The sequence below is a fragment of the Pongo abelii genome, chromosome 4 (assembly GCF_028885655.2).
Source record: "Pongo abelii isolate AG06213 chromosome 4, NHGRI_mPonAbe1-v2.0_pri, whole genome shotgun sequence".
NCBI classification, from domain to species: domain Eukaryota; kingdom Metazoa; phylum Chordata; class Mammalia; order Primates; family Hominidae; genus Pongo; species Pongo abelii.
Window position 1 is genome coordinate 39547238 of NC_071989.2, and position 12470 is coordinate 39559707.

General features: G+C 32.3%; 1 protein-coding gene across 1 annotated transcript in view; it reads right to left on the bottom strand.

Annotated features, from left to right (window-relative positions):
* C9 (complement C9) overlaps positions 1-12470 on the bottom strand; it is a 78759-nt gene that overhangs the window by 11164 nt on the left and 55125 nt on the right. The window contains exon 9 of the mRNA XM_002815511.4: positions 11313-11488. Within this exon, the coding sequence (XP_002815557.1) occupies positions 11313-11488 (176 nt within the window). The remainder of the gene's footprint in view (positions 1-11312; positions 11489-12470) is intronic.

The following is a 12470-nucleotide window of genomic DNA, read 5'->3' on the forward strand; positions in this document are numbered from 1 at the left end:
GATCTTATATGTAGAAAATCCTAAAGACTCTACCAAAATACACTTAGAACTGACAATCGACTTTAGTAAATCTGCAGAACACAAAATCAACATGCAAGAATCAGTAACATTTCTATTAAAGAACAACAAACTAGCCAAAGAAGAATGCAAAAAGTCAATACCATTTACAATAGCTACAAAAGAAGATACTTAGGAATAAATTTAACCAAGGATGTAAAAGAAAAACTATGAAACACTATTGAAAGAAATGGAAGAGGATACAAACAAATGGAAAGAAATCCCATGCTCCAGGCTTCGGCCTTACTACCAAAAACAATCTACAGATTCAGTGCAATCTCTATCAAAATGACAGTGACATTGCTCACAGAAATTGAAAAAGAAATCTTAAAATTTGTGTAGAACCACAAAGACCTCAAATAGCCAAAGCAATCTTAAACAAAAAACAACAACAACAACAAAAAGCTAGGAGTATCGCATTATCGGATCTCGAAATATATTACAAAGCTGTAGTAACCAAATCAGCATTGTACTGCCATAAAAACAGACACATAAGCAAATGGAACAGAATAGAGAACCAGAAATTAATATATCTATCTACAGTCAACTAATTTTTGACAGAAGTACCAAGAAAAATAACTGGTTTCTTTTCAATCTTTTCAATAAATTGTACTAGGAAAAACTGATTGTCCATATGCAGAAGAATAAAATTAACCCCCCACTTTTTGTCCTATACAAAATCAACCCAATATAGAATACTTTATTGTAAGACCTAAAACTATAAAACTACTAGAAGAAAACATAAGGGAAATGCTTCAGGACATTGGTCAGGGAAAAGATTTTCTGAATAGGATCTCAAAAACACAGGGAACAGAAGCAAAAATACACAAATGGTTTATATCCAATTGAAAAGCTTCTGTACAGCAAATAAAACAATCAACACATGACCTGCAGAATGGGGAAAGATATTTTCAAACTATGCATCTGACAGGAGACTAATATCTGGAATTTAGAAGGAACTCAAACAATGAACAACAACAAAATAAATAATCTGATTGAAAAATAAACAAATGATCTGAAGAGACATTTTGCAAAGGAACACATACAAAGGGCCAAAAAGTATATTTAAAAATGTTCAATATCAAACAGATAAAAATAAACAATGCTGGCAAGGATGTGGAAAAAAAGGAACTCATAACATTGTTGGTGGGAATGTAAACTAGTATAGTCACTATGTGGAACTATATGAAGGTTCTTTTGAAAAATATAAACACAACTATCATATGATCCAGCAATTCCAATACTGGCATTTATCCAAAGGAAAGAAAATAAGTATATAAAAGAGACATCTGCACCCTTCTGTTTATTGCAGCATTATTCACAGTAGCCACATGGATAAATAAATAATATGTTTTTTCTTTTTAAGGAAAATAATGTATGTACACAATGGAATACTATTAAGCCATAAAAAGCACAAAATCTTGTCATTTGTGACCACATAGATGGAACTGGAGGATATTATGTTAAGTGAAATAAGCCAGAAAGAGAAAGCTAAACACCACATGTTTTCACTTATATGTGGAAGGCAAAAAGAAAACTGATCTCTTAGATGTAAAAAGTAGAACAGAGGATACTAGAGGTTGGGAAGTGTAGGGGAAAGACAATACAATAAAGGCCATATATGACAAAACCACAGCCAACATCATACTGAATGGGAAAAAGCATACTGAATGGGATATTTGTTAAAAGATACATTACAACTACATAGGAGGAATAAGTTCTAGTGCTCTATGACATTGTAGGATTACTATAGTTAACAATTATGTGTTATTATACATAGTTTCAGGTATCTAGAAGAAGAATATTGAATGTTCCCAACACAAATAAATGACAAATGTTTTAGATGATGGATACACTAATTACCCTGATCTGATAACTATACATTATCATTATCAAAATATCACTATGTACCCCATAAGTATGTACAATTCTTATATGTCAGTTTAAAAAAGAAATGTCGGAAATGAGCAAAAAGGAGACAAAGAATATACAGAACAAATAAAAACAACTAGCAAGTACAGATTTTAATTTAACTGTTTCATTAATTACATTAAATGCAAATAGATTTAATACACTAATTAAAATACAGATAGTTACTTTAGATAAAAATAGCAAGACCCAACTATATACTGTCTACAAGAAACTCACTTTAAATACAAAGATGTAGCTAGGTTCAAAGTAAAAGGATGGAAAAAGTTATCCCATACAACATTAATTAAATGGAACCTCCTTGGCTATATTACCATACAAAAAATTCTTAACAAATAATATTGTTAGGAATAAAAAGATGAAGTTTTCAATATACAAAGAAGATATATAATCTAAATGTGTATGCACCCAATGATAGAACTGTAAAATACATAAAGCTCAAACTGATAGAACTGAAAAGAGAAATAGTAAATATACCTAGACATTTCAAAGTTCTGCTCTTTATAATTGAAAGAGTAAGGGCACAGGAAAAGAAGTCCTGGGCCGTGCTATCAACTAATTGACCTAACTGACATTTACAGAGCATTCTACCCAACAACAGCAGAATACATATTCTTTTCAAGTGCACATAGGCATATCTATGCCTTAAAAATACTCAATATATTGAGAATAATGAAAATAATACAAAGTACGTCCTCAGACCAAACAAAATGAAAGTTGAAATAAGTAACAGAAAGCTATCTGAAAAATCCCCAAATATTTATACATTAATCACCACATTTCTGAATAACCTATGTGTAGAAGAGGAAGTCACAAAAAATTAGAAAATATTTTAAATTGAATGAAAATGAAAACACATCAAAACTTGCGGGACACAGTTAAAGAAATGCTTAAAGGTCAATTTACAGCACAAAATGTCTACATTAGACAAGAAAAAAATATCTGAAATCAATAATAACAGCATCCAGCTTAAGAAACTAGAAACAGAAGAAAAATTTAAGTATAAATCATAAGGAAGGAAATAATAAGAATTGAAATAGAAATTGAAATGGGAAAAAAATAAAGAAAATTTTTTTAAAGCTGCTTTTTTGAGACGATTACAAAAAATGATAAACCTCTACCAGATTAATTAAAAATAAAACAAAGTAAGACAAAAGGGAAAAACTTAAAATTAACAATATTAGGAATCCAAGACAGGATATCACTATAGAATCTACAGACATCAGCTGCTTAATAAAATGGAAAAATTCCTTGAAAGACAATTGATAAAAACTCAATCAGAAAAAATGCATAATTGGACTTCTAATATCTATTGAAATAATTCAATTTAGAGTTAAATTTTTTCTAACAAAGAAGGCCTAGATGGCATTATTGGTGAATTCTGCAAACATTTAAAAAAGACATATCAATTCTACAAAAACTTTTTCATAAAATAGAAAAGAATTTACTTCTCACTTATTTCACAGTTAGCATTACTTTGATACCAAAACCAAATAAAAATAGTTAAGAGAAGAAAATTACAAATCAATATCACTCACGAACATATTTGTAAAATATCCTAAGACAATAGCAAATCAGATACAATAGTGTTTAAGCACCAGGTTTGCTCAAAATTTAGATAATATCATTCACCATAACAACTTATTAAAAGTGAAAAACCATATGATCATCTCAATAAAGAAAAATTCTTGGACAAAATTCAACATCTATTTATGATAAAAATTCTGAGCAATCTAGGAATTAAATGGAACTTCCTCAACCTGATAAAGATCATCTATGTAAAACCTACAGCTAACATCATACTTAATGGTGCAGTATCATATTAGATGCATTAGACAATGCAATAATGCAAGAAAAAGAAATAAAATACATAGAAATTGAGAAAATAAATCTCTATTTCAGATGACATGATTATCTAAGGAATTGAAACTCTCATATACTTCTGGTGGTAATGCAACTACTTTGGAAAAAAATTTGGCTATTTCTTATGTAATTTTGTATAAACACACATATGATATGACCAAGCAATCTCTCTTCTAGAGAAAAGAAAAATATGTTCATGCAAAATTCTGTATTTAAATATTTATAATGGTTTTATTCATAATCACCAAAAAATATCCTCGTCTGGAAACAAATAAATGTCCTTCAACAGATGACTAGATAAACAAACTGTTTAATCTATATCATGGAATCTATATATAATGGAATACTACTGAGCAATGAAAATGAAAGGAACTACTCATACATACAAGAATGTCAATGTGTGAATGTGGATGGATCTCAAACGTGTAACACTAAGTGAAAGAAGCCAAACTCAAAAAGTTACATGATTACATTTATATGGCAATAAATAGATCAGTGGTTATGTAGAAGTGGGGCAGGAAAGAGGAGTTGATTGAAAATGGACATGATAGAACTGTGTGGTAGAAATGTTTTATGTATTGATTTTCATGGTGGTTTCATGATTGTAAGTGTTTGTGGAAACCTAGGGCCCTTTACACTAAAAAAATAAATTTTACTTTACATAAGTAATGTCTATTTTTAAAAATCTAATTACATTAAAATGTATCTATATACTACTCACTGAAAACCAAGATATAAAATTATATTATATGAATTCAAATTGGCTGACTATACCTCTGATAAAGACTCTGATGACTGGAAAATGTACACTAAAATGTTAACATTATGATATCTATTTCACTTGTGCTTTTGGATTATATTAGAAAAGGTTTGCTAGGTTAGAGATTTTTACTTCTTTTATTCACTGCTTTAGACTCAATGCCACAATAGAGCCTGGTACACTGCAGGTGCCTAAGAAGTATTTGTCGAAGATGAAAATAGGCTGGGTGCAGTGGCTCCTGGCTGCAATCCCAGCACTTTGGGAGGCCAAGGCAGGTGGATCATTTGAGGTCAGGAGTTTGAAACCAGCCTGGCCAGCATGGTGAAACCCATTTCTACTAAAAATACAAAAATTAGCTGTGCATGGTGGCAGGCACCTGTAATCCCAGCTTCTTGAGAGGCTGAGGCAGAAGAATCACTTGAAGCCAGGAGGCGGAGGTTGCAGTTGGACAAGACTGCACCACTGCACTCCTGCCTGGGTGACAGAGTGAGACTCGATCTTTAAAACAAAAACAAAAAGAAAAGAAGCGAAAAGGAAAAGAAAAGAAAAGAACGAAGATCATCACATTTGATTTAAAAAGTCCAACTAATCCAAACAAAACTTGAGGACACAAACAAATTGAGAGAAAAAGACTGGAGAATGTGTGCTATGTGCATACCAACAGAGATGTCTGGCAAACATAGGTAATTTAAAAAAAAATTGAGGCAGAAAACATTTACTAGAAATAAAGGAAGACATTTTAATTGACCAAGAAAATGTAATAATTCTAAATTTGTATGCCCTTGGTAATATGCCTTAAAATACATAAAATAAAAATTGATCCAAGTACAAGGAGAAATAAATACACAAATGTAGTGTAGAGTTATAGATTTCTAAGAATTTTATATTTAAACAACATACCATGTATAGAAAGATAGTTTAACTTCTTCTTGCAGTCCTTAGGTATTTTATTTATTTTTCTTGCTTTATTTCACTGGCTAGGACTTAGTGTAATGTGAAATAAAAATGATGAGAGTTAATATTTTTTGTGTATTCCTTATTTTAGTGAGACCAAGTTTAATATTGTAGATCTAAATATAAAAGCAAAATAATAAAGCTGTTGAAGGATAATACATAGGAAAGTATCAAGGCCTTGAGGTAGGAAAAAACTTTAATTAAAACATTAAAAGCACTAACTAAAGTGAATAGAAAGACACATTTAACTAAGTCAAAATAAAAAAATCATCAACATCATAACCCATAATATGATGCACTGAGAATAACAGAACATTACTTCTGTAGTATTCTTGCCAAATATGCATAACCTTAACCTACTTGAATGCTAAATTGGGAGACATTTGATGTGATAACTGACCAGTCCTCATAAAAAGTGTCAAGGTTGAGAAAGACAAGGAAAGTCTGAAGACCTATAACAGATTGGGAGACAGTAAAGAGATGTGACAACTAAATGCACTGTGGGACCCTAGACTGGATCCTGAAACAGGAAAAAAAAAAAAGATTAAGGGAAAAACTTGTGAAATTTGTGTAAAACCTGTGCTTTAGCTAATTACTTAGTGTGAATTTTCTGATTTTGATAATTTTACTATGCTTATATAAATTACTAACATTAAGAGCTGGGAGATGAAGCTTATAAGTGAATTCTCTCTACTATTTCTGCAATATTACTATCTATATTATTCTGCAATATTACTTCTGCAATACTACTTCTGCAATATTACTATCTGCACTATTTGTGTAATTTTGCTGTGTCTAAAATTTGTTCAAAATAAAAAGAACATAAGAGGACATCTGTATCAAAAACACCACTAAAGATGAAATTCTTTAGTGGGAGAAGATATTTGCAAAACTTTAGTTGTGAATATGCTCATATATGGAATATATCAAGAACTTCTACAAAGTCAGCATAACTGTTAACCAGTGTAGTCTTTTATGAATTAGTGTATAGTATATAGGATTCAGATTTCAACCATGTCATATTTATTTGAAAGAAGGAAATCTCTCACCAACATTGTCACATTGGCACAAACAACATAAGCATGTGGTAGAATTATTTTGATTTTTTTTTAAAGAAATTCATCTTGTTATACCCTTCAAAGGAAAGTCAAGGCCAGATAGTCTAAGATACAGGAATACAGGGTCATGAAGGAAATACAATTTGGATTAAATGTATAAACAGTGTTGGAAGAGTTAAAGATGAAGGACATGCAATGGCAATAGTTTCAGAGGAGCTTCAAATCCTGGAGTTAAAAATTCCACAGGAGGACAAAGGAAAATTAAAATGTACTTTCTGAAGTTTTCCTGAAGGTTTCCATCTTTTTCTGATGAACTTTTATCTTCTATTAAATAAGAAAATGATTTTACTTTTTCTCCTATACTACATAACTCTATCTTTCTACCATGTGTTGATACATTTATGGTAGGATACAATCTACCATAAAAGTGCTAAAGTATAAATAAGTTGATAATATAGTTTAATAATAAATAGGTGGAGATTTCCTTCAGACATCCAAAATAAACTATGTATACCAACTATAGTTTGTTGACAGAATGAGTGTTGTTTTTTATCCCTAAACAAGAGAGTTAGAAATGATTTTCACTGGTACTACAACCCTTTAAAATATTGATGCTCTTTAACATCTGGTTCATAACTGCTAAGAGTTACACAAGAAAGCAAAAATGACGGGTTAATTAATTCATGAATTACTATATCATGTAACTCTGGAAGAACTAATACAGCTTAACATATAGACATATGAGTGGTTGAGGGAAATGGGAAAGGAGACCTGAATACAGAAAAAGCAAGATGGAGGCAAAAGCAACAAAAATGAACTACATTCACGCCAGGAGGACCCATCCCTTTGCATGAAGTGGGTCACAAATTTAGCTTTATTTTCTAGTGCATTGAGTAAGACACAACTGAATTTACTGATCTCATGCATTTCTTACCAATCAGGTAGAAAAACTCACCTGATTCCCAAGAGAAACAAAATGAGATTAAAGAGTAATATTTCTTGTGAGTCTCATAAAGAGGACACAGCATTACATAACAACCTTTTAGTAAATAAAACAGTAGATTACATAACTTTGTTTCTAATAATGGAAAAACAAAACTTTACAGGAAGCCAATATTGTAGCTGTACTCATCTTGCCGCTATTGCTCTAGAGGAAATAATAATCTTTATATCTTCCAGGCAATCTATAATAAATGTAATTTCTCTTAGCTGATATTTTAATAACTAGTTTGTAGCAGTAGGTTTAAGAGGAAAACAAAGTGCAGCTATTCTGTTGAGTTAAACTGTAGAACCACTTGTGTTAACATTCAGGCAAGTTGGCAATAGAATTAATATACTTTCATGGAAGTTGAAGACCATGACAAAAGTAGGTACTGAAAGAGGAGGCCAGCCTATGTCCTCTGCATGGAGAAGAGCCAAGGAGAGATTTTTGGGCTGGGCCAAGACATTCCTCAAGAAGTGGTTTTGGGTTTGACAAAGCAGACAAATGGGGCCTCAAAACCACCGATTCTACCTAACAGAGCATGGCTATAGTTACTTTAGTATGGAAACATATATAACTGTATTTATAGATTTTATAAACTATATTATTTTATAGTATTTTATAAATTATATTTATAAATTATATATACTATATATTTATAACATATATATTTTACCACATAGTTTACTTAGAAAATCTCAGTAACATATTCATACAGCATTCCACTTAGAGTAAAACAGCAGGTCCCAGAATAATGTTGTTTCATTCAAGGTCATTTCTTTGTAATATTGAGAAAAAAATCAATTCTCAGCTGGGGTCACTGTCTGCATGGGGAGTTTGACATTCTGCCCATGTTTGTGTGGGCTTTTTCTGGTTCTGCTTGTTTCCTCCCACATCCCAAAGATAGTCATGCTAGACAAATCAGTGTGTCTACATGGTCCTAGTCTCAGTGAGTGTGGGTGTGTGGAGTTTGCCTTGTGTTGAGACGGTGCTCTGTCCATGGCTGATTCCTGCTTTGCACCCTGAGCTGCTGGGATAGACTACCCTGAACAGGAATAAACAGGTAAATCATTATCTTACTTGTTTTTATTAATCTTTTTAAAATGTGTGAATAGCTTACAGGTATTTCAAAATTTAATATTAGAAGTGTTTTAGTTTTTATTTAGAAGTTTGGTGATGTTTTTGTGACCAGAAATACAGTACAGGAACTTAACCCATTCATTAGCTTATGGTAAAATTGGTTTTGTTACAGGTCATTTTGGTTAAGGTCACAGTTTCCAAGAACCTATTGATAATATTAAGTGAGAACGTACAGTCAACTTTCTGGTCTTTCCTCCAAGATAATAGGTTTGCAACATAAATACCTAGATAATTGATTTAATTTTCTACAGAAGATTTAATATTGATCAGTTTATAGTTTAGGGTGGGTGGGGAGAGGTTCTAGTAATTCTCTAAAAGACCATCCCCAATGTTTGAACATGTCATCTGCAGACAACATAATGCTTCAAATTCCCGAAAATGAATTAGTGATCATAGATTGTGTAATTGTCTCCTGGAAATAGCTACAAGTTAACCAGAGGTCCGCTTCTACCTGAATTATGAGAGTAAAATAACTTGGAATCTAATTCAAGATCAAATTTAACTATATCTCATGTTTCTTCAGAGACTTAAAAGTCATACAAAGTCAACAAAACCCACAATTTTGCTTTTGCTCAACTCTGTCTACAAGAAGATAAATTTAAAAAGTGGTCCATAGTGAACTAACTATAGCTACCATTTCCTTAGGTAGAATGTTGATATGAAAAGGCCAGCCTTCCAGTTTATGAAGAAAGAAACTTATACAGATAGTCTAAATGGAATGCCTACCAATCTGAAAATTTGGGGAAGTAAATGGTTGTCCCTAAAAATGGGATAAACTATATTGTGCATCCATACAGAAGGACTGCACCAACAAAGTTGATGAGGGTCTTTGAATAGTTTTAATAAATCTAGTAGTAAATCTTCAGCAGCTGCCTTATTTACTTGAGATTTAAAAAATTATCTCTAGAACATGCTGAACTATTATTAAGACCTCTTCAGAGAACACTCTTGAATTTGTAGAAAGACAGTTGAATTTGCTTTGTAGAGATGAGAAAATAAGCCTCCTGGGATGTTCGCCTGGATGTAAATATTCACCTAAATTACCCATTTTTTTCTTATTTAAGATCTTCCAACATAAACTTATTTTACTGAGTTCAAGATAATGAATTTATGTAAGATTTAAATTTAATAAGATCAAAGAAGCATCCTCTGATTTTAATTTCATACATGGAATTTCACCAGCTTTTTTTCCCCTTTTTGTCCTACTTTGGGACAAAATATTTTAACTCATAAATACATTGCATATCTACGAACAGCTGTATTTCTGTAACATAAAGGGAGAATAGATTATAAAAATTTTCAGTTTCTGAGTTCCTTCTTCACATAAAGGAGATAGTCTTAGTGGTTTCACTCATTCTTTAAAGACAATAAAATAGGATAAAGGAATAAAATTCTCCCATAACTAGTCCTATGAAAATGTTAAAATTTCTGTAACTCAAGTTAATCAAACTGGAGTAGGGAGCAGTCAAAAATAAATGTGACCTGAGGAAAGCAAATTGTAAAACATACGGAGAAAATTGAAAGTTATAAAGGGAAGTAGAAAAAAAGCACTTACTAATAGTATTAGTAAAAGAAGTAAAGAAAAATGCATACTAGTTTTAGGCAGCTTGGGGAAAGAAAGATGAGGCTAAATAACATTGTCATTTATATCTTTACAATGATAACATATTTTTTTTTTCTCTAGGAATAAGAAATTGACTATGAACTCCCAAAGGGTTTGTAAGCTGAAAACTATTATAATCAAGATAGAAAAAGGAAAAAATATACTGACCATAAGAATTGTTCACCGTTAGTCTTATTTTCTTGTAGACTTTATGAACATTTCTTTTATAAAGACCCTTAGGCCAGGCATAGGGGCTCACGTCTGTAATCCCAGGACTTTGGAAGGCTGAGGCAGGCAGATCACTTGAGGCCAGGAGTTTGAGACCAGCCTGGCCAACATGGCGAAACCCTGTCTCTACTAAAAATACAAAAAAATTAGCTGGATGTGGTGGTGTGCATCTGTAATCCCAGCTACTCAGGAGGCTGAGGCATGAGAATCGCTTGAACTCGGAAGATGGAGGTTGCAGTGAGCTGAGATCGCACCACTGCACTCCAGCCTGTGTGACACAGTGAGACTGTGTCTCAAAAAAAAAAGGACACTTAGTAAATACAATTCTCCTGTGTTAGACGTGATAGTGGAACACCATGGGAAGGCAAGAACAGCCAGGGGCCGACGGGAGGGAACTAATCATACGTGAGTACCTATCTTGTTACAGTGTGTGCTGTATGCTCTATATAAGCAATTTTGTTAAATTCTCAGAACAAAGATGGAGTCCTAGAGAATTCAGTGTTGTAGAGGTCAGAAAACATCCCACACCTAGTGAGAGACAGAGACAGGAAGTCAGCCAGGATGGTCTGACTCTACACCATGCCTTTTCTCTATGCCATGCCTCCTTTTGAGGAAGAGATGGGAGTGTATCTGAATGTTCACGTCTCTTTCAGATGAAGTTAACAGTTCACCTGAAACAATGTGACATTTAATAAAAAATGACACAGTCTTCTGTTTGAAAATAAACACGTCTCTTACTTTTTGACTAATGAGAACAGGAGCATCATTTATGGAAGAGGCCCAGTTGACAAAGTCAGTCACATCAATCATGGTTCCTCGGAGAAGCTTTTCTTTCAGTTCAAATGCATATTTTCTGGTTCCACCTCTTATGAGTGAAACAACATCATCTATGAGGTTATCACTGGTGATGTTTACTGAGGAGAGAAGGAAGATTTAAAGAGAAGCAGTTGTAGTTCTATGGCCAGTTATCAAAAAGACATGCGATAAACATTTATTGAGTCCTTTTAGTAAAATACAGCCTAATGTATTTATTAAATTTTAATTGTAAATATTGCTTATGCATTTTTTCACCTCAAATTTACAATGGAAATTTACATTTGTAACCAATTGTAGATTTCTATCATCTCTTTTAAAAAATAAAAATGATACCCATGGTCTAGATACACTGCTACTTCACAGCTCCTCACATACAAACATGTACACATGGGAACTAAATATGACTTTGGGTGTAATACATATTTTCTGTTGCAAACTTACCTTCATAATTATATTGTGTACATTTGCTTTGATATGTTTTAATATTACAAAAAGAAGAGATCAAAAAAGAATAAAGTGAAAAGTAACATTTCTTTCCACTCCCAAATCCTACCCATCTTTTCCTCAGTGTCTCTCTGTAGACGAAGCCACTTTCAACAAAACTTTGTAAGTCTTTTACAGCTGTGAATTTTTAAAACTGGAAAGAAATTTCAAGATAATTTTTGTCATCCCCTCTTCATTTTTATAGAAGAGAAATTGGAAACTTAGAGCGGTGGAGTGACTAGCCAGAGATCACACAGTTAGCTTAAGGACCAAATATAGAAATTATACCATATAATGGCAAATTCAGCTTTTTTCCACTACTTCATCATTAGTTTTTCAATCACGGACACATATTATTGGTTGGTATGCTTTTAAATATATCAGGTTTTTCCCCACTTTTGCCTCCCCACTACCAGTTGACTCTTTCTTTAAAGGTGAGCTTTAAGCATTTGTGTTTAAAAAATGTTCTCAGGTATTTCTGATTAGAGGAAAAGTTGAGAACTCTAGCACTAATTCATGCTTGTAAATCTGCTAAAGATTAACAGTAGGAAGTAATATTTATACCAAACATATTTGTATCTTTGAAAAGGTTAGGCA